The sequence below is a fragment of the Vicugna pacos genome, chromosome X (assembly GCF_048564905.1).
Source record: "Vicugna pacos chromosome X, VicPac4, whole genome shotgun sequence".
Lineage (NCBI taxonomy): Eukaryota > Metazoa > Chordata > Mammalia > Artiodactyla > Camelidae > Vicugna > Vicugna pacos.
In genome coordinates this window covers 104,349,227-104,368,070 of record NC_133023.1, presented here as the reverse complement: position 1 = coordinate 104,368,070, position 18,844 = coordinate 104,349,227, and the positions used below count along the sequence as shown (strand labels likewise).

Below are 18,844 nucleotides of genomic sequence, written 5' to 3'. Positions count from 1 at the left end.
CCGCCCCCGCCCCCGCCCCGGGCCGGCTGGGCCGTGGCTTTGTGTCGCGCCCCAGGGGTCGCTCTCAGCCATGGCTCAGGACACCTGTTACTCAGATACCAGCCCTCACGACGTCCAAGGCCTGCCTTTCCCAGCCTGGCCCGCCGGCCGCTGCGCCTGCCTTAGCCCCCGGTGTCCGCCAGCCCAGAGGACCCCCAACCGCTCTCCGTCACCGTCCATGGGCCCTGGGCCAGACCCGCACCCAGTCCCCGGCTGCTCTGGGACCCGCCAAGAACTCCCCTGTCTGGGCATGTCCTCAAGCTGCCTCGTCGGGTGGCAATGCCCGTCTCTATCCACAGGCCGCTCTGCATGTTGGGGCCCGGCTTCAAGGCCGGCCCGGCTTCAAGGCCACCTCGGCAGTCGGGTCTTCCTGTGGTCCCAGGCTCCCTCCCAAGGCTCCCACAGCCCGCCTTGCATGTCCAGTCCCAAGGTGGGGTGCTCCTGTCTCCCTGAGAGCTTGGGTGTATCTGCCTCCCCCTCCAGACCCGGAAAGAGGTCCTTGAGGACAGCAGACTAGGACAGGACGTGAACGTGGTCCCCAGCGTATCTTGGAACGAACAAATTTGTATGTCGCCCAGGAGCTGGCTTCAGTGTCCTTGAAAGCAGCTGTGCACGGTCACTGCGACAGTTCGAGCAGGTCGGAGGGCGCCTGCCGTCCCTTGGCGGTGCTGAGCGCTCTGCGGCGCAGCGCCGTGGACTCTTCCCGTCTGACCCGGGGCAGGTGGCAGGGAAGGCCCGGCCCGGGCCGGGGAAGGTGGAGTCGTGGGCCTAGGATCCGCCTGACGGAGAAGTAGAGCCGGCCTGTGGTCCACTGCGGACGCCCGAGCCCACGGCCTCAGCCCAGACTGGGGGCCTTGTGTCTGCCCGGAAGCCACCTGCACCCCACAGGGACAGCAGCAAAGGGGAGTCTTCCTTGTCCAGTGATGACTCATTTCGTAGTTGTCCAAAGCCAAGGAGACCCGGGAAAGCCATCCTTAGAAGCTCAAATGGCACAGGGGCCGTCGGGTGCAATGCACTTTCCAAAGGAGCCCCAGGCAAGCTCTGTTACGGCCGCTCCCCTCCCCCACTGGGGACAGGGAGACGGTGTCAGGATGTTCCCTAGTGTTAACTTTTCTGCAGCTTCTGAAAAGTCTACGTTAGGGATGTTATCCCATAAGAAATGTGGCCTTCAAGACCCAGTCAACCACAAACCCAATCCCAGTCTCAAGCCCGGTCTCGCGCTCTGGCTCTCGCTCTGTCCCTGTGTCTGTCTCCGTGACTGTCTCTCTGTCTCTGTCTCTCTCTGTCTCTGCCTCTGCCTCTGTCTCTGTCTCTCTCTGTCTCTCTCTGTCTCTGTCTCTGTCTCTCTCTCCACACCCCCACCCCCTGTGATGACCAAGTCAGCAGGTCAGGTTCGAGTTGGCCAGGAGGGCCCCGGGGAAGGAGGGGACCAGGGCAGGGTGCTGTCGTGTGGGATAAGGGCTGGGACTGGACAGCAGTGCCACCAACTGGCAGGGTCAGCTCTCAAGAAACCGCAGACAGTCCTCACCCTGGCTTTGACTGTCACAGTCACCTTCCTTTCTTGGTCCAGCTTTTACTACCTGGGCCTCAGGATCCTACTTTCTGTCACCCGACAGACACCACGAGGACACTGAGGAGAGAAGTGGACTCTGGGTCAGGAGGTGGGCCGCAGGCTGCGATGGGTGGGCGCAGCGTGGGCTCTAGATGAATTCAGACCAGGGGTCTCGGCCCCACCCCGTCACTTACTAGCACGTGATCCTGGGAAGGTTCCCGAGCCCCACGACCTCAGGGTCTTCATCTGTGCAGTGGGCGGGTGTGAGGAGGCCCGTCCCGCAGGACTGCAGGGGTGCGTGTGATGTGCGCCAAGCACCTCGCGCGGGGCGCGCTGCCTGTTGGAACCGCGATGATTGGCAGGTGCTTCTGATTTTCTTTGGCCCCAGACCCTCCCACTCCCTCCTCTGGCACTTGGCTGGTTGGTTTGTTATCCAGGTCATGTTAGAGAACACGCAGCTCAGTAGGATGTGGAAGAGCTAATCAGCCAAAAAGCATGTCTCCTAAATGAAACTAAGTAAATTCTCCCGATTAGAGGCTAGGTTACACTGAGGGGTGGGGGAGGGTTCCCAGCTGGACTCAACACCGAGCTCCTACGAAGGGAGTCAAGGAACAACCTTTGCCCCCTCCCAGCCGCCCTTCCATCCGAACTGTGGCTTCTCAAACCCAAAACACGCCTTCTTCAAGTCTGGCCGCCGCCACCACCCGGCTTCATTACCGTCACCTCCCACAGAAGGAAGCCCAGCTTCCCAAAGCCCCCACCTGCCCTGGCTCTGCGCACTTGCACTTGGGTGCTCTCTCCCGGACCCCCTCCGCCTCGCCGCTTCTTTCCCTTGTTCTGTGGGACTTCAGGGACATGTCACCATCTTCCTGATGTGACTGGGCTCCTAGCCTGTCCTTCTAGGTGTGGGGTGTGTCTTGCTTTTCCTAGTGTCCCCACTAACACAGAGCCCTCCGGACAGCAGAGGCTCGGTGAATGTGTGCGGATGAAGTGAGATGGTGAGCAGGGATCCTGTTGATTCACACTGATTTTCTCCTACTTTCTTAAATAACCCATGGAAACCCAATTAAACATAGGGATATTACACGTATAAAATGACAAACAAGAAGGGGTAAGAAGCAAGTTAATTATTTTTACTTTTATTGTTCTAAATCTTCCCTCATCTGTATCATTGCTAATTACTCTCACATTTCCCAAACAATTCTAATTGCAATTCCATATTATGTCATCCAGGATGACCAAAAAAAAAAAAAAGAGAGAGAGAGAGAGAGAGAGAGAGAGAGATTTCAGTCTCCTTTACAGAAGAGGAAGACTGTTGTGTTTGAACTGGATAAGCATACACACGTTGTGATCACTGTCATTCACAAAGTTAGATACTGAAGCTTATTAAATCTTCTATTAATAGGAACAGCACTGAAAAACACCTACAGGAAACAAAGATCAATTTCCATGTCACCGTAAAGGACGGGAGGAGCCCAGAGATGCTGTACGCCGTGCCCCCCGAGCTGGCCCGGGCCCTCACTCCTTCCAAGGCTGACTGCTCGCTCTGCAAACACAGGGTGAAGGATGGGCTCCCTTCCTGCCCGGCAGGAGAAGCTGCTGGACAGGGGCCTGGAAGGAGCGCGGCTGCAAGTCTGGCTCAGGCCCCCTCTTCCTCATTGCTCACGGCCTCCTCAGACAGGGACGGGAAGGAAATGGGACCCTCACTGTTGAGTCTAAACAAATGCTCCAGGACTTGCAGCTTGCTGGTCTCCGCGTGGGCCCGGGGCCCCCACAGGAACTCGTGGCGAGCGGGATCGCTGTTGGCCACCTGCCGGTACTCCAGGTACCCCTCCTGCACCCACGCTTTGGTGATCAGCTCCCTGGGCTCCCCGTAGATGAAGTGCTCCCTCCCAGGATACACCCCCATGACACCGAGTGCTCCCCACACCTCTTCCTCAGGCACCCCCCCTCCCCCCAGGACGATGACACCCAGAAGTATCACCAGGAGGCCGTTCTTGGGCATGCTCTGCTCACCACCCTGCATCCCATCACAGGTGAGGCCCAGGGTGGGGACCAGGATGTACAAGTGCTCCTTGGGGTCCACCTCCTTCACATCCACCCCAAAGACCAGCTGCATGCACTCAGAGGCCTGGCTGAAGACCGCAGGGAAGTGGTCCTGGTATTCTCTGAGGATACTCAGCATTTCTGCCCTGGTGGTCGGCTGCTTCCGGTGATACTTGAGGAGCAGGAAGCTCACCAGGTCAGCCATCATTGAAAGCTCTGCACCTTGGCGCAGGGACTCGGCACCGGCAGAGTAGGAAGAGGAGACTGAGGAGGAGCAGGGGTACCGGGGGGATGCGGCCCCCTCCTGCTCAGCCTCCAGCTGCTGCACATCCACCAGGCCCTGGGCGTCTCTTGGGTCCTGAAGGTCTTCCACAGCCTGGCGGAGCTCACTCATCTGAACCAGGGACATAATGACAGGTGTTGGCAGCTGACAGGAGTCTGGGCAGCGGTGACAGGTGGGGACCCAGTGGCCTTGTGGGAGGACAAGCTTATCGACCTTCCCAGGGTTTCTAGGGCTGAACGAGGTTTACTTTGGTGTCCCATCTTTGTTGTGGGCGTGCGGGTCCCCTCACCCTTCCCTCGGGCCCTCACCTTGACTCCTGGGAGGACCCGGGACTCTTCTCTCTGTCGCCAAGGCGTGGTTCCTTCAGATAGGATCTGACCCGTCCTCTCACACCAAGGTCCTCACCTCCCTGAAAGCCGGGAGAGAAAGGAGAGGAGGCCCCTTCCCTGCTGTGATTCAGGACAAGGATACCTCTGGTCATTGACTTTGGTTTCTGTGCACAGTTCCTTGTTCACAGCTCCCAAAGCCCTTGGGATGTCCTCAGTGTTGAGAGTGATGAATGTGCTGTTTTTGTTTTTCATGTGAATGAGATGTGTTTGCAAAGCACCTAAAATGGGGCTGGTTGCCAGAAGAGCCAATCATGTGATTAAAAGTTTGGATCTTTTGGCCCCTCCCCAGCACCACCAGGGAGGGGAGAAAGGCTGGAGATTTGAGTTCAATTGCCAATGGCCAATGGTTTAACCAATCGTGCTTATGTAATGAAGCCTCCGTCAAACCCCAAGAGGATGGGTTTGGAGAGCTTCTGGGTTGGTGAGCAGGTAGAGAGCTGGGGCAAGTGGCACTGTCTGAGAGAGCGGGGAAGTCGGCCCCGCTCCCGCACACCTTGGCCCTAGCACCTCTTCCATCTGGCTCTTCGTGACTCATGCCCTTTATGTTCAGCTGGTGATCTAGGAAGTAATACGTTTGTCAGAGACCTGTGAGCCACTCTAGCAAATCAACCAAACCTGAGGAGGAGGGCGTGGCAACCTCTGGAGGTCTTTCAGAAGGACACGTCTTTCAGAAGGACAAGTAACAGCCTCGACTTGTCACCAGCGGTGGAAACCCAAGGAGGAGGGAGTTGGAATCCCCAACCTACAGCTGGCCATTTAGCAGCACAGGGAAGAACCTTGCCTTGCGGTGGGCTTCTGAAGTGGTGGGGGGAGGGCAGTCTTGGAGGACTGAGCCTGAACCAGAGGGTCTGATGCCATCTCTGGCTAGACGGTGTCAGAACGCAGTTGAATTCTTGAACACTCTGCTGCTGTCTGAGAACTGTTGTTGGTCCGGGGAACCTCTCCCCTACGTGGAAACTGGTCCCAGGATCCATTTACACAACATCCACCCCCAGCCCCCCGAAAAAACCAGAAGCACTGGCAGCGGGGATCGGCCCCTCTGCCCTGGGCGGAGGTGCCCTCAGTGCCTGGAGGCCATGCATCTCACTCCCGCCAGGGCCTGCTCTTCCCCCCTGCCCCCACCTGGGATGACGAGTTGACATCTGCCCGTCAGACCCAGACCTCAACTCCCTGAAGACTCCCACCTTCCCACCCAGGATGGAAGTGAGCACGGCACTTAGGGCCACCACTGACTGTTCCTTCCAGGGCTGGGAACACGGGTCAGCTGGACCCGGTGGGGTCCTTCCTCTCCTGAGATGGCGGGGTACATTTGGTCCTCACGGAGAGTCCTTGCCTTGACACGTGGGATATCCTAGGACCGCTCCCTCTGCTGGCCTGATGCTTCCCCTCAGACCAAGGTCCTCACACCCTGAGATACCCCACCCCCAACCACGTGACGGAAGTGATGGCAGGCCCCATCCGGCCAGACCTGACTGGGGACTCCTAGGGCTGAAACAGCTCAAGCCGGACACTGTAAGTTCCCATCTCTTTTGGGGTGAGGGTCTCCTCATGCCCTGCATCCACCCAAAGGGTCCTTTTCCTGAGCCCTGGCACATCCTGTGAGTCCTTCTGCTGCTGACCGGTTGTGGCTCCTTCTGCCAACCTCAGAACTAGGTCTGAATTCCCTGAGAGCCTGGGGCAGAGGTGAGGGGGCAGCACCATTGGCCACTCCTGCCCAGGGACTTCAGGGATGACAGGGGGCAGGGCCGGATTCTGTGGGCTCGCTCTCTACTCTCAGTATCAAGACATTCACATTTACGCCCAGCAAGTCCTGGAACCTCCCCTCCGCTAACATGAGGTTGTCCCCTGCAGGCCGACACCACCATCGCACTGAGTTTGAGGATAAAGTGGGGAGGTGATGCCTCCTGACTTACACCCGGGCCTCCCAGGAAGGACCAGAGGAGCAAGTTTCTGTTGAGGCCCCCTCTACCTGGGGAGGGGGTCTGCCCAGTCCTACTGGGGGTTCCGGGGAGACCACCCTCTGCACATCTGAGCCACACTCCTCAGACCAGGGACTTCACCTCCCAAGGACCTCTGAGTAAGAGGTCAGAAAACATCTCACCTGGTCACCCTGCTCTGGGGCCTCCAAGACCCAGCACAAGGGCAAAGGCTCCCTCACGGTCCTCACATTGCCCCCTGGTAATTTAGGATTCTGTCCTCTGCCCATCTGACGCCCCGCCCCTCATACCAGGAGCCCTGTCCCTCTGAGACCGGGATGTCAGGAAATGCTGCCTTTGGTCATCCTGCCCTATAGCCCCCCATGGCCGACTCTGTTCCGGGGTGCAGGGTCTCTTGGTCCTCCCTCAGGGTCCTCACCTTGACTACCAGGGGGACCGGGGATACCCTGCTCTGCATACCTGAGGTCCCCCCTCCTTATATTAAGGCCCCAGTCTCTCTGAGACCCGGATGGGGAAGTCGAGACACCAAAGAGCAATGTGTGCTCATCTCGCCCTGGGGCCTCCCAGGGATAAAAGCAGGGGCAGGATCGGTTCGGCGGGTCCCCACTGATCTGGGGTCTCTGGTTCCCTCAGTCCTCCCTCAGGATCCTCACCGTGACGCCAGGCAGGAACGGGGATTCCCACCTCAGCCCATCTGAGGCCCCGCCCCTCAAACCTGGGCCCCATTCCCTCTGAGACGCGGATGTCAGGAAATGTGCCTGTGGTCATGCCACCCTATGATCTCCCAGGAACGACTCTGTACTGGGGTCCAGGGTCCCGCAGTCCTCCCTCACAGTCCTTGCTCACTGTCCTGACAGGCCCTCCGCCCTGCGTTTCCCAAGCTGAGGCTTCGCTCCCCACAGCAGCGCCCCAGTCCCTCCGAGGCCCGGATGCGGAAGTCCCGGCACGCTGCCGTGGGCTCGTCCGGCCTGAGGCCTCCGAGGGCTGACTGCCGGGGTAGATATCTTGGGGTCCCCTCAATTCTGGAGTCCAGGGTGTCCCCAGTCCTTCCTCAGGGTCCTCACCTCGGCGCCCGGCAGGAACTGGGATTCTCTCCTCAGCCCACCCGAGGCCCCGCCCCTCAAACCAGGTCCGCAGTCCCTCTGAGACCCGGATGTCAGGAAATGCTGCCTGAGGTGATCCGGCCCCATGACCTCCCGGGACCGACTCTGTGCTGGGGTCTCTGGTCCCCTCAGGCCTCCCTCAGGGTCCTCACCTTGACGCCCGGCAGGAACTGGGATTCTCCACTCTGCCCCCTTGAGCTCCCCCTCCTTGTACTACATCCCGACTCCGTCTGAGACCCGGATGCGGAAGTCAGGGCACGCTGCCATGTGCTCATCAGCACAGGGCCTACCAGGGCTGACTGCAGGGGTAGATAGCTTGGGGTCCCCTCTATTCTGGAGTCCAGAGTCTCCTAGATCCTCCCTCAAGGTCCTCAGATTCACTCAGGCGGCATGGAGCCTCCCTTCAGCCCACCCGAGGCCCCGCCCCTCAAACCAGGTCCGCAGTCCCTCTGAGACCCGGATGTCAGGAAATGCCGCCGGTGCTCACCCTGCCCTGTGGCCTCCAAGGTGCAACACTGTCCCGGGGTGCAGGATCCCTCCGTTCTCCCTCGGGGTCCTCACCTTGACTCAGGCGGCATGTGATCTCCCCTCTGGCCACCCGAGGCCCCGCCCCTCATCCCAGGACCCCCGTCCTTCCGAGACCCGGATGTCAGGAAGTCAGGACCCCACGAGTGCTCATCCCACCCAGGCCCTCCCAGGGCTGACAGCAGGGGCGGGGATCTGTGGGGCCCCTTCTGTCCTCCCTCAGCGTCCTCAGCTTGAGCCCCATCAGGTCCTGGGACGCCCCCTTGTTGACCCGAGCCCACACCCTCACACCAAGGCCCTCACTGCCCTGAGACCCCCCAGGGGAGTCTCTGGACTCACATGAGGCCACCAGGCCCAGGGCTTCCCAGGACTGTGGACGCCAGGGGCTGAGATGGATTCCATGGGTTCCCTCAGCCCTCCCTCTGCTCCTCACCTGGACTCCTGGCTGGGCCTGGACACCTCCCTCTGCCCACCTGAGCTTGGTCCCCTTGGACTCAGACCCTCCAGAGCCAGGACACCAGAGAGGGAAGCAGGGATGAGGGGGTGGGGATCTGATCCTTGCAACCCTGCCTGGGGTCTCCCAGGGGTGACCGCAGAACCGACCTGGATGCCTGCAAACCGAGTCCCCACACACGGTTCTACCTTGACTCCTGGCAGCGCTGGGCTCCTTCACTAGCAAACCTGAAGCCGGCCTCCCTCACCCAGGCCCTCACCTCACTCACCTCCCAAGGTTGGGGCATCAGTGCCCATCACATCTGGACCCCGAGCCCAGGGGTTTCCGAGGGCTGTCGGGGGTGGGGCGGAGGTGGATTCCCTGGGGGCCTCAGTCTCCTGTGTCCTCACCTTGCCTCCTGACAGGACTTGGGAGCCGCCCTCTACCCTCCTGAGACTGCGTCTCTCAGACCTAGCCTCTGACTCCCCGAGTTCACTGAAGAAATGGGGGCCGGGGAATGATCAGCCTGACAGCCCCGCCCGGGGGTCCCCAGGATTCTGGCGCGGGGCCGATTTGCATTCTTAGGGTCCCTGTGTTGTGGGGTGGTTGGACCCCTCTGTCCTTACCCCGGAGGGCCCTCACCCACCCTCGCACACAAAAGCTGCAGTCCCAGCAAAGATGCTGGAGGGGACCTGCCTCCTGGTGACCGTGAAGGGGCAGAGAGCAACACACCTTCCCTCGCGGGCTCCCCGACAACTAGCCTGACTTCGTAGACGGTCTATTCGAAAGACTTACCTTTTCCTGAAGAGGCTGAGCAGTGGCAGGGGAGTTGCGGATCCCTTGGGTTGATGACTGGATAATAGTACGTGTTCCAGAGCCGTGATTTTCACTTGTTAATTCTCATCCATAGTAAGAACTACATTTTTCATCTGCAGCTACTGTGCGTGTATCTATATCATGTCTAGACTGTATGTGCTTATGTACACGTACATCCACACACCACACACATGGACCAAACATGCCACGTGTGCCCCATGTGGAAACCTGGGCAGTTCCCAGACACAGGTGCCTGCCCTGGGCCCTGAGGCGCGGATCCCCGTCCCCTTGCGGGAGCCCTGAGAGCCCACCGGACCCGAGGGCACCATGCTTTGAACTACAGGCCTGCCGCCTGCCTGACACCCCATCTGCCCAGGGCAGTGAGCCTGCAGGAGAACGTGGGCCCCCCAGTCGGCTGGGAGAGAAGCCGAGCAGAGTGGGCAGGAGGAAGTGGGAGCAGGGCCCCAGCCTGAACACAAGAGCAGACTTCAGAGGGCCGAGCCTTTACCCCCACGTCCAGGAGCCTTCTCCATCCTCACACCCTCTGTCCTAGACCCAGACCCGCCTCCTGGGGCCCCGTCTCCATTTCAGGATGGATGGTGATCCCGCGGGGCTGGGACAGGCCACGTGGGCAGAATCCGGTGTCAGGCTCTCCTGAGCACCGATGCCTGGCTTCCCTGTGTTCTCAGCTACGTGGCATGAGGCACCAGCTGGTAGGACAGCGTGCAGGACAGCTGGGGCCCCCGTGAGTGTTGGCGAGTCGGCTCAGACCAGTGGGGCACAGGGCTTTCGACACACACAAAGCTCAGACTGAATGTGTGTCCTGCGGCCGCTAAGCCGAGCCAGTCGTGGAAACCGTCTGTGCCTCGATTTCTGCCCGTCAAACGGGCATAGTGATCGTACCCGTTGAAAGCACTGGTGCGCGTTTACACACGGTGTGGCCTGTCCCTACAATGTCTGGGCCAAGGACGTGGACAGTAGATGCAGCTGTTGTCACTGTGCGTGTACGATGTGCCTTCCCCACAGTGTGAGGCTTCTGAACCAGTGTGTATCTCCCGGTCCACTGACTCAGGTGGGTTTCCTCTTCTCACCGCCGCTCTGTTATTGAGAATGGGACCCCTCGCGTGCCAGAAGTGCTTAGACATGACATAGCTTGTTCTAGACCCAGCATGGGTGACGCTCAGGGGCCCTGGACCAGCACAGGGGAATGGACTGTGCTGAGGGGCTTGGCCCTGGGGAGGAGGCATCAGGACCTCTGCAGGTGCTCCGTCCTGATCCACACAGCCCACCACAGAGCTCTGTGAGCGAGGGTGTTCTGGGGACTCTCTGAGTGTCAGGGAAAGTTTCCACCGTCGGCCTTTCCCCTGGCCCCCCGAGGAAACGTTTCCTCACCCAGAGCCACATTCCAAGTTCTCACGGTCACAGCTCCGACTTGGAGGATGTGCCCGCCACGTGGTTGCTTCAGAAGCGTTTGGGCTCACACACGGTCTCTCAAGGTGGGAACCAATCTGAGTTACCTAGAGCCATCCTAAATTCTTTTCCTCTGAGCTTTCCAGTTGCCTCTTCTGCTTTTCCTCCTAGAAAGAGGAATAGGAATGATGTCCAGAGGACAAAATCTTGCACACACAGTGTGACTGAAGCTGCCTCCTGATGCTTTGGGCAGGAGTCTCAAAATCTTTAGCTTGACTGTGCCTTTCCCAGCTTGATACCTAGTGATCAACAGGTGTGAGGAGTCACTTGATGATCACACACACACACACATCGTAACTAGACACGTACTGGAATTGGGAAAATCTGGTACAGTGACAACACCAAATGCTGGGGAGGATTTGGAGCAGCAGGAACTCCCATTCATTGCTGGTGGGAATACAAGATGGTACAGCTACATTGGAACAGCTTGGCAGGTTCTTATAAAAGTAAACAAACTCTTACCGTATGATCCAGAAACCATATGGGTATTTACCCAAAGAAGTTGAAAACTTGTGTCCGCACAGAAACCTACACATGGATGTTTATAGCAGCTTTACTTAGAACTGCCAAACTATAGATGCAAACAAGAGGTCCTTACGTCGGTCAATAAATACACTTTGGTATGTGCAGGAAATGGAGTGTCGCCCAGTGCAAAAAAGAAATGAGTTATCAAGCAAGGAATAGACATGAAGAACCTTCGATGCAATTACAAACTGAGTGATTCTGAAAAGGCAACATACGGTATTATTTCAACTATGTGACGTTCTGTGAAGGCAAAATGATGGAGACGCTAAGAAGATGAGTGTTTGCAGGCGCTGTGGGGAGAGGAATGAATAGGCGCTGTACAGCACAGGGTGGTTAGTGACGTGAAATAGTCTGCATGATACCCCAGTGATGAGGGCATGTCATACACGTTTGCCAAAACCCAGGGAATGTGCAACAGCAAGAGTGAACCCCAAGGGAAACTCTAATTTCTAGGTGACAACGTAGGTCCATCAATTCTGACACATGGACGACTCTGGTGGGTTGCTGATAAGGAGGCAGGCTATGTAGGTGTGGGGGCGGGAAGTAAATGGGAAATCCCTGTACCTTCTCTTTGTTATTCTGTGCACCTAAAGGTGCTATAAAAATAAAGGCTTTAAAATAACATGAGGACACCCGAAGGGATGACTGCTGTCTGTGGGGAGCTGACTCCTCTGTTGCGGGATGGCGGGGGCAGCAGGGAGTGGGGGAGGGGCTGTGGGCTGCACAGACGCAGATGGCAGGACCGGTAGGAGGAAAGATCTCCCGCTTCTGAGCGGTTTCGTGCCTACAGCTGGGGCAGGGCCCCGGACACACATGCCTCAGCCCTGGGGCTCTACCGGGACAGCAAGAAAGATGGGTCAGTTGAGGCATTTCCCTCCTGAGACTCTGCTAATACCCACCTGACATCAAACCTGGGTGAGGACTGGCCTGTGCAAAACACGTCACTTAAACAGAACGTAAGGAAGACACGGACAATAAGGTGGCGGTACCAGAGCCATTCACACGTGGTTATAGCAGGTGCACTTTTACACCTTAAGTATGTATACCGTCTGCACGTACATACGAACCCTCGTAAAATATAAACATGCATCCAGATACACGCGTTAGTGCATACACAGGTGGTGCGTGGATGTACGCGTACATAAGCACACACAGCCTACACACGTGTCATAGATACACGCACAGTAGGTGCAGATGAGAAACGTACTTCTTACTATGCATGAGAATTAACAAGTGAAAGTCACGGCTCTGGAACAGGTACTATTACCTAGTCATCAACGCAAGGGATCCGCAACTCCCCTGCCACTGCTCAGCCTCTTCAGGAAAAGGTAAGTCTTTCAAACAGACCGTCTCTGAAGTCAGGTTGGTGGTCGAGGAGGCCCCGAGGGAAGGTGTGTTGCTCTCTACCCCTTCACGGTCACCAGGAGGCAGGTCCCCTCCAGCATCTTTGCGGGGACTGCAGCCTTTGTGTGCGAGGATGGGTGAGGACCCTCCTGGATGAGGACAGAGAGATCCAACCACCCCACAACAGAGGGTCCCTAAGAATGCAAACCGGCCCCGCGTGGGAATCCTGGGGGCCCCCGGATGGGGCTGTCAGGCTGAACAGTCCCCGGCCCCCACCTCCTCAGTGAACTCGGGGAGTCAGAGGCTAGGTCTGAGAGACGCAGTCTCAGGAGGGCAGAGGGTGGCTCCCAGATCCTGTCAGGAGTCAAGGTGAGGACACAGGAGACTGAGGACCCCAGGGAATCCACCTCCGGCACCCCTAGCTGCCCCCGACAGCCCTGGCAGACTCCAGGGCACTGGGTCCGGATGTCACGTGCACTGATGCCCCACCCTTGGGAGGTGAGAGAGGTGAGGGCCTGGGTGAGGGAGGCCGGCTTCAGGTCTGCACAGGGAAGGAGCCCAGTGCTGCCAGGAGTCAAGGTAGAACCGTGTGAGGGGACGCGGGGGCGGGGGCAGGCATCCAGGACGGTTTTGCGGTCTCCCCTGGGAGACTCCAGGCAGGGTTGCGAGGATCAGATCCCCACCCCCTCATCCCCACTTCCCTCTCGGGGGTCCTGGCTGTGGAGGGTCGGAGTACAATGGGATCATAATCTGTTGGGCAGAGGGAGAGGCCCAGGCCCAGGCCCAGCCTCGAGCCCAGGTGAGGAGCAGAGGGAGGGCTGCGGGATCCCCGGGGAATCCATCTCAGCCCCTGGCGTCCACAGTCCTGGGAAGCCCTGGGCCTGGTGGCCTCATGTGAGTCCACAGACTCCTCTGGGGGTCTCAGGGCAGTGAGGGCCTTGGTGTGAGGGTGTGGGCTCGGGTCAACAAGGGGGCGTCCCAGGACCCGGCCAGGGCTGAAGCTGAGGACGCTGAGGGAGGACAGAAGGGGCCCCAAAGATCCCCGGCCCTGCTGTCAGCCCTGGGAGGGCCAGGGTGGGATGAGCACTCGTGGGGTCCTGACTTCCTGACATCCGGGTCTCGGAGGGACTGGGGTCCTGGGATGAGGGGCGGGGCCTCGGGGGTTCCAAGGGGTGGCTACATGCCGCCTGAGTCAAGGTGAGGACCCCGAGGGAGAACGCAGGGATCCTGCACCCCGGGACAGTGTTGGACCTTGGAGGCCACAGGGCAGGGTGACCACCGGCGGCATTTCCTGACACCCGGGTCTCCGAGGGACTGGGGTCCTGGGGTGAGGGACGGGGCCTCGGGTGGCCAGAGGCTAGACGACATGGCGCCTAAGTGACGACCCTGAGGGAGAACTGAGGGGTCCCCGAACCCGGAAAAGAGGCCATCCCACAGACAGGGAACCTTGCTAGCAGCTGTCCGGAGGCCCGAGGGCAGGACAGGCCCACGTGTTGTGCCCTGACTGCGGCACCCTGGCCTCAGAGAGACCGGGGACTTAGTGTGAGATGGCGGGGAACGCTCAGATCTGCAGAGGAGAGAATCCCACGTTCCACTGGGAGTGAAGGTGAAGAACGCGAGCGAGCAGTGAGGGACCCTGGACCCCAAAACACAGTCGGTCCTGGGAGGTCATGGGGCGGGATCACGTCAGGCAGCATTTCCTGACATCCGGGTCTCAGAGGGACTGGGGTCCTGGGATGAGGGGCGGGGCTTCGGGGGTTCCAAGGGGAGGCTACATGCCGCCTGAGTGAAAGTGAGGACCCCGAGGGAGAACGGAGGATTCCTGCACCCCGGGACAGTGTTGGGCCTTGGAGACCTTGGGGCAGGGTGAGCACCGGCTGCATTTCCTGCCATCCGGGTCTCAGAGGGGCTGGGGTCTTGGGGTGAGGGGCGGGGCTTCGGGTTGCCAGAAGGTAGACCACATGCTGCCTGAGTCAAAGTGAGGACCCTGAGTGAGGAAGGAAGGGCCCCGGAACCCAGAAAAGAGACCATCCACAGACAGGGAACCTTGCTATCAGCTGCCCAGAGGCCCGAGGGCAGGACAGGCCCACGTGTTGTGTCGTGACTGCGGCTCCCTGGTCTCAGAGAGACCGGGGACTTTGTGTGAGGTGGCGGGGAACCCTCAGATCTGCAGAAGAGAGAATCCCAGGTCCCACTGGGAGTGAAGGTGACGACTGCGAGCGAGCAGTGAAGGACCCTGGACCCCAAAACACAGTCGGTCCTGGGAGGTCATGGGGCGGGATCACGTCAGGCAGCATTTCCTGACATCCGGGTCTCCGAGGGACTGGGGTCCAGGGATGAGGGGCGGGGCCTCGGGTGGGCAGAGGGGAGACGACATGCCACCTGAGTGACGACGCTGAGGGAGAACTGAGGGGACCCGGGACCCAGAAGATAGGCCACCCCACAGAAAGGCGCCCTTGCTATCAGCTGTCCGGAGGCCCGAGGGGAGGTCAGGCCCACGAGGTTTGTCCTGACTTCCGCATCAGGGTCTCAGAGAGACTGGGGACATAGTGAAAGGGAGGCGGGGATCTCAGGTCTGCGGAGGCGAGAATCTCAGAGCCGCCTGGGAGTGAGGGTGACGACCGCGACTTAGCATTCAGGGACCCTGGACCCCAGAACAGAGCCAGTCCTGGGAGACCACGGGGCGGGATGACCTCACGCAGCAGTTCGTGAAATGCGGGTCTCGGAGGGACTGGCGTCTTGATATGACGGGCGGGGCCTCAGGCGGGCTGAGGGGGGAATCTCAGCTCCTGCCAAGACTCAAGGTGAGGACCCCGAGGGAGGAGTGAGGGGACCATAAACCCCAGAACAGAGGGGACGCAACCGATCCTGCCCCTGCTGTCAGCCCTGGGAGGCCCCCAGGCGGGATGAGCACACGTGGTGTGTCTTGACTTCCGCATCCAGGGCTCAGAGAGACCGGGGACTTATTATAAGGAGGGGCACTCAGGTGGTTGGAGAGCAGAATCCCAGGTCCCGCTTGGAGTCACGGTGAAGACCCTGAGCTAGCGGGGACAGGACCTCCCACCCTAGAAGACTGGGAACCTGCCAGAGCCCAGGCCTCCTGCCAACACGCGGGTCCAGGGCTGTGCCACAGTGTAGACCCGAGGTCTCCCCTCCTTTCTCTCCCAGGGGCTCCAGACACCGGGAGGTGAAGGCCTCGGTGTGAGACACGTGTCCTCGGGTCACAGAGCACAGGAGGCCGGCAGTGCCAGCTGAGGTGTGGGCCCTGAGTGTGTACCCGGGGGCTCCCAGAACAGAGGGGAACCCACAAGGCCAACGTCCACTCCACACACCCCCTGTTGCCCCCAGAACCTCGGCTGTGCCGGCTGCACCCTGAGGAGTTGCCTCACTTCCCCCGACAGGTTCACAGACGACCGTCCACCAGCAGGAGAGCCCCTGTGAGGCCGAGGGCACCCCTGGAGAGGAGACCAGTAAGTGGCCTTTGTCAGAGCCCCCCAGGGTGGGTTTCTCAGCCCAGCCTGCTGACACACCCTCTCTCCCCCAGGCCCGTGGGTCCCCATTTGTCACCCCTTCCCTCGCTCCTCTCGGCTGCCCGACACCACTCATCGTGCCTCCCGTTGAGATGAGTGAGCTCCGCAAGGCTGCGGAAGACCTTCAGGACCCGAGAGACTCCCGGGGCCTGATGGATGTTCAGCAGATGGAGGCTGAGCGGGAGGGGGGCGCATCCCCCTGGTCCTCCTCCTCCTCAGTCTCCTCTTCCTACTCTGCCTGTGCCGTGTCCCTGCTCCATGATGCAGCGCCTTCGATGGTGACTGACCTGGTGGGTTTCCTGCTCCTCAAGTATCACCGGAAGCAGCCGACCACCAGGGCAGAAATGCTGAGTATCTTCCTCAGAGAATACCAGGACCACTTCCCTGCGGTCTTCAGCCAGGCCTCTGAGTACATGCAGCTGGTGTTTGGGGTGGATGTGAAGGAGGTGGATCCCGGGGGCCACTGGTATGTCCTGGTCCCCACCCTGGGCCTCACCTGTGATGGGATGCTGGGCGATGGGCAGAGCATGCCCAAGAACGGCCTCCTGGTGATGCTCCTTTGCATGATCCACCTGGAGGGAGAGCGCCTCCCTGAGGAGGAGGTGTGGGGAGCACTGAGCAAGCTGGGGCTGCGTGCTGGGAGGGAGCACTTCATCTACGGGGAGCCCAGGGAGCTCATCACCAAAGTGTGGGTGCAGGAGGGGTACCTGGAGTACCGGCAGGTGGCCAACAGCGATCCCGCTCGCTTCGAGTTCCTGTGGGGCCCCCGGGCCCACGCGGAGATCAGCAACTTGCAAGTCCTGGAGCATTTACACAGGGCCAGTAGACGGGGTCCCAGTTCCTTCCCATCCCTGTCAGATGAGGCTGCTAGTGATGAGGAAGAGGAGGCCTGAGCCAGACTTGCAGCCGGGCTCCTCCAGGCCCCTGTCCAGCAGCTTCTCCTGCCGGGCAGGAAGGGAGTCCATCCTTCACCCTGTGTTTGGAGAGCGAGCAGTCAGCCTTCTAAGGAGTGAGGCCCCAGGCCAGGTGGAGTATAGTCTTTGTTGGTTAGTATTCCTTACGATTACAAAGAAATTTGTCTCTGTTTTATCAGAAATCTTTTAAGTGCTGATCCTCTTAATAGAAGGAATAAATGTTGTCAGTGTCTCTGTCAGTGACGTCTATCTCTCGTGTATTTTTGCGGATCCATTCAAGTCTAAGAGTTTTCCTATTTTGTAAAGCAACATGATTAACCTTCCAGATTAGTTTGCATTCCTGGACGAGGTAACGTGGTATCTGGATGAAGTTTCCCTGGAAATATGAAAGGAGTTATCGATGGAATTGACGTGGGTCAGTCAATGGAGAAATACATGTAAAAAATATATTGTTTGACCTAATTTTTTCATTCACCTCTGTCATTCTATAAAACAAACAAAACAAAACCAAAAAAACCCATATACATAGACATATCTATCTATCTATCTCTTGGATTTTCTTGGCTAGTAAAGAAAGGAGAAATGTAGTGTGAATCAGTAGGATCCCTGCTCAACATTTCATTTATTCCGCAGATGTTCGCTGAGCCTCTGCTCTCTGGAGGGCTCGGGGTTAGCAGCGGGGACAGTCGGAAAAGCAGGACAGCCCACACCTAGGATAGTCTAGGAGCCGCAGTCACGTCGGGACGTTGGTGAAATGTCTCCTAAGTCCCACAGGGCAAATAAAAATAGGGCGAGGGGTTGGGGGTGCGGGAAAGAGCACCCAAGTGTAAGTGCCCAGCGCCAGGGCAGTTCGGGGCTTTGGGAAGGTGGGGGGACGGGGGTCCTTCTGTGGGAGGTGATGGTAATGAAGCTGGGTGGTGGCGGCAGGCAGACGTGCAGACGGCACTTGTTAGTGGTGAGAGGAACGTGTCAGGTGGGAGGTTGCTCTGAGCAGTCCCTCTGGGATCGTGGATACATCTCCTGGGCGAGAGGGGAAGATGCACTTTGTTCAGGGATGCTTAGAGACCTGGTTATCCTGCCTGAGCTGCTAGGACACTCAGAATGCTCCAGCTGCAGGGAGGAGTGGCGTTTGATGTGGCTCACAGTGTACTCCGTCCTGGCATATATAGTTGAAGAGGTTTGGTAACCGCCCCAAACGCGCGGTAGGATACACTGGGGTGTGTTCTTGGAAACGGTCTGCTGGACACTTACACTGATGGCGCAGCTTCCCTCGATGGTCAGACTCCAAAGCCATAGGTGCGGAATGGTCCTGGAAATCGCAGGGAGGCAACGGCCGCCGAGGCTGAATACAAAACAGCTCAGAATCCTCCTTGGAGATGAAAGATGGTTCTTGGTGGGTATTCTAGCCTGATTTGTAAAGAGAAACTAGTTAACCATCCTTCCTCTGTGTCTAGTCTGCTGCCTGCCGCACAGGAAGGTCCTGGCTTTCAGGGTCCCTGATGCCACCTGAGCAGGTGCTCGGGCACTTCCGGTCCCGTGGAGGGCTGCTGAGTTTCCGAGGCTGAGCCTGTGTCCTGGCTTCAGCGCCAGAGAGCACCTTGCCAGCCCGCCGGCATTGTGGGCGTTACTGCAGAGGACAGGGCAGGAAAGTGCTGTGGAGTAAGCCAGAAAGAGAAAGAAAAATACCATATGAGGTTGCTCATATGTGGAATCTAAAAAAAAAAAAAAAAAAAGAAGAAGAAGAACATAAATACCAAACAGAAACAGACTCATAGAGATAGAATATATACTTGTGGTTGCCAAGGGGGCGGGGGGGCGGTGGGAAGGGACAGACTGGGGTTTCAAAATTTGTAGATCTTGACAGGCATATATAGCATAGATAAACAAGATTATACTGTATAGTGCAGGGAAATATATGCAAGATCTTGTGGTAGCTCA

General features: G+C 58.6%; 2 protein-coding genes across 5 annotated transcripts; one reads left to right on the top strand and one right to left on the bottom strand.

Moving 5' to 3' along the window:
* Window positions 1-2,714: 2,714 nt before the first annotated feature.
* On the bottom strand, window positions 2,715-7,941 carry LOC140691744 (melanoma-associated antigen 10-like). 4 transcript variants are annotated; one of them, XM_072955639.1, is made up of 3 exons: window positions 7,837-7,941; window positions 4,229-4,369; window positions 2,715-4,031 (listed from the first exon to the last, which is right to left on the bottom strand). In XM_072955639.1, the coding sequence occupies exon 3, from the start codon at window positions 4,029-4,031 to the stop codon at window positions 3,231-3,233; it is 801 nt and encodes a 266-aa protein (XP_072811740.1). In that variant the 5' UTR covers window positions 4,229-4,369; window positions 7,837-7,941; the 3' UTR covers window positions 2,715-3,230. The 4 variants fall into 4 exon arrangements, with proteins under 4 accessions (XP_072811740.1, XP_072811739.1, XP_072811741.1 ...); XM_072955638.1 differs by lacking the exon at window positions 7,837-7,941 and adding an exon at window positions 7,502-7,751; XM_072955640.1 differs by lacking the exon at window positions 7,837-7,941 and adding an exon at window positions 7,502-7,751 and having other exon boundaries at window positions 4,229-4,329.
* A 7,136-nt stretch (window positions 7,942-15,077) lies between these two features.
* LOC140691842 (melanoma-associated antigen 8-like) lies at window positions 15,078-17,145 on the top strand. Its single transcript, XM_072956067.1, has 3 exons — window positions 15,078-15,266; window positions 15,864-15,932; window positions 16,007-17,145. The coding sequence occupies exons 1-3, from the start codon at window positions 15,207-15,209 to the stop codon at window positions 16,883-16,885; spliced, it is 1,008 nt and encodes a 335-aa protein (XP_072812168.1). The 5' UTR covers window positions 15,078-15,206; the 3' UTR covers window positions 16,886-17,145.
* The last annotated feature ends 1,699 nt before the right edge of the window (window positions 17,146-18,844 follow it).

Bases quoted from the DNA above. Each gene is read 5' to 3' on its own strand.
- LOC140691744 (XM_072955639.1), bottom strand. From the start codon at position 4,031: ATGAGTGAGCTCCGCCAGGCTGTGGAAGACCTTCAGGACCCAAGAGAC.
- LOC140691842 (XM_072956067.1), top strand. From the start codon at position 15,207: ATGACGGGCGGGGCCTCAGGCGGGCTGAGGGGGGAATCTCAGCTCCTG. The intron at 15,267-15,863 runs GTGAGGACCCCG...TTCCCCCGACAG, and splicing joins AGCTCCTGCCAAGACTCAAG to GTTCACAGACGACCGTCCAC. The intron at 15,933-16,006 runs GTAAGTGGCCTT...TCTCTCCCCCAG, and splicing joins CACCCCTGGAGAGGAGACCA to GCCCGTGGGTCCCCATTTGT.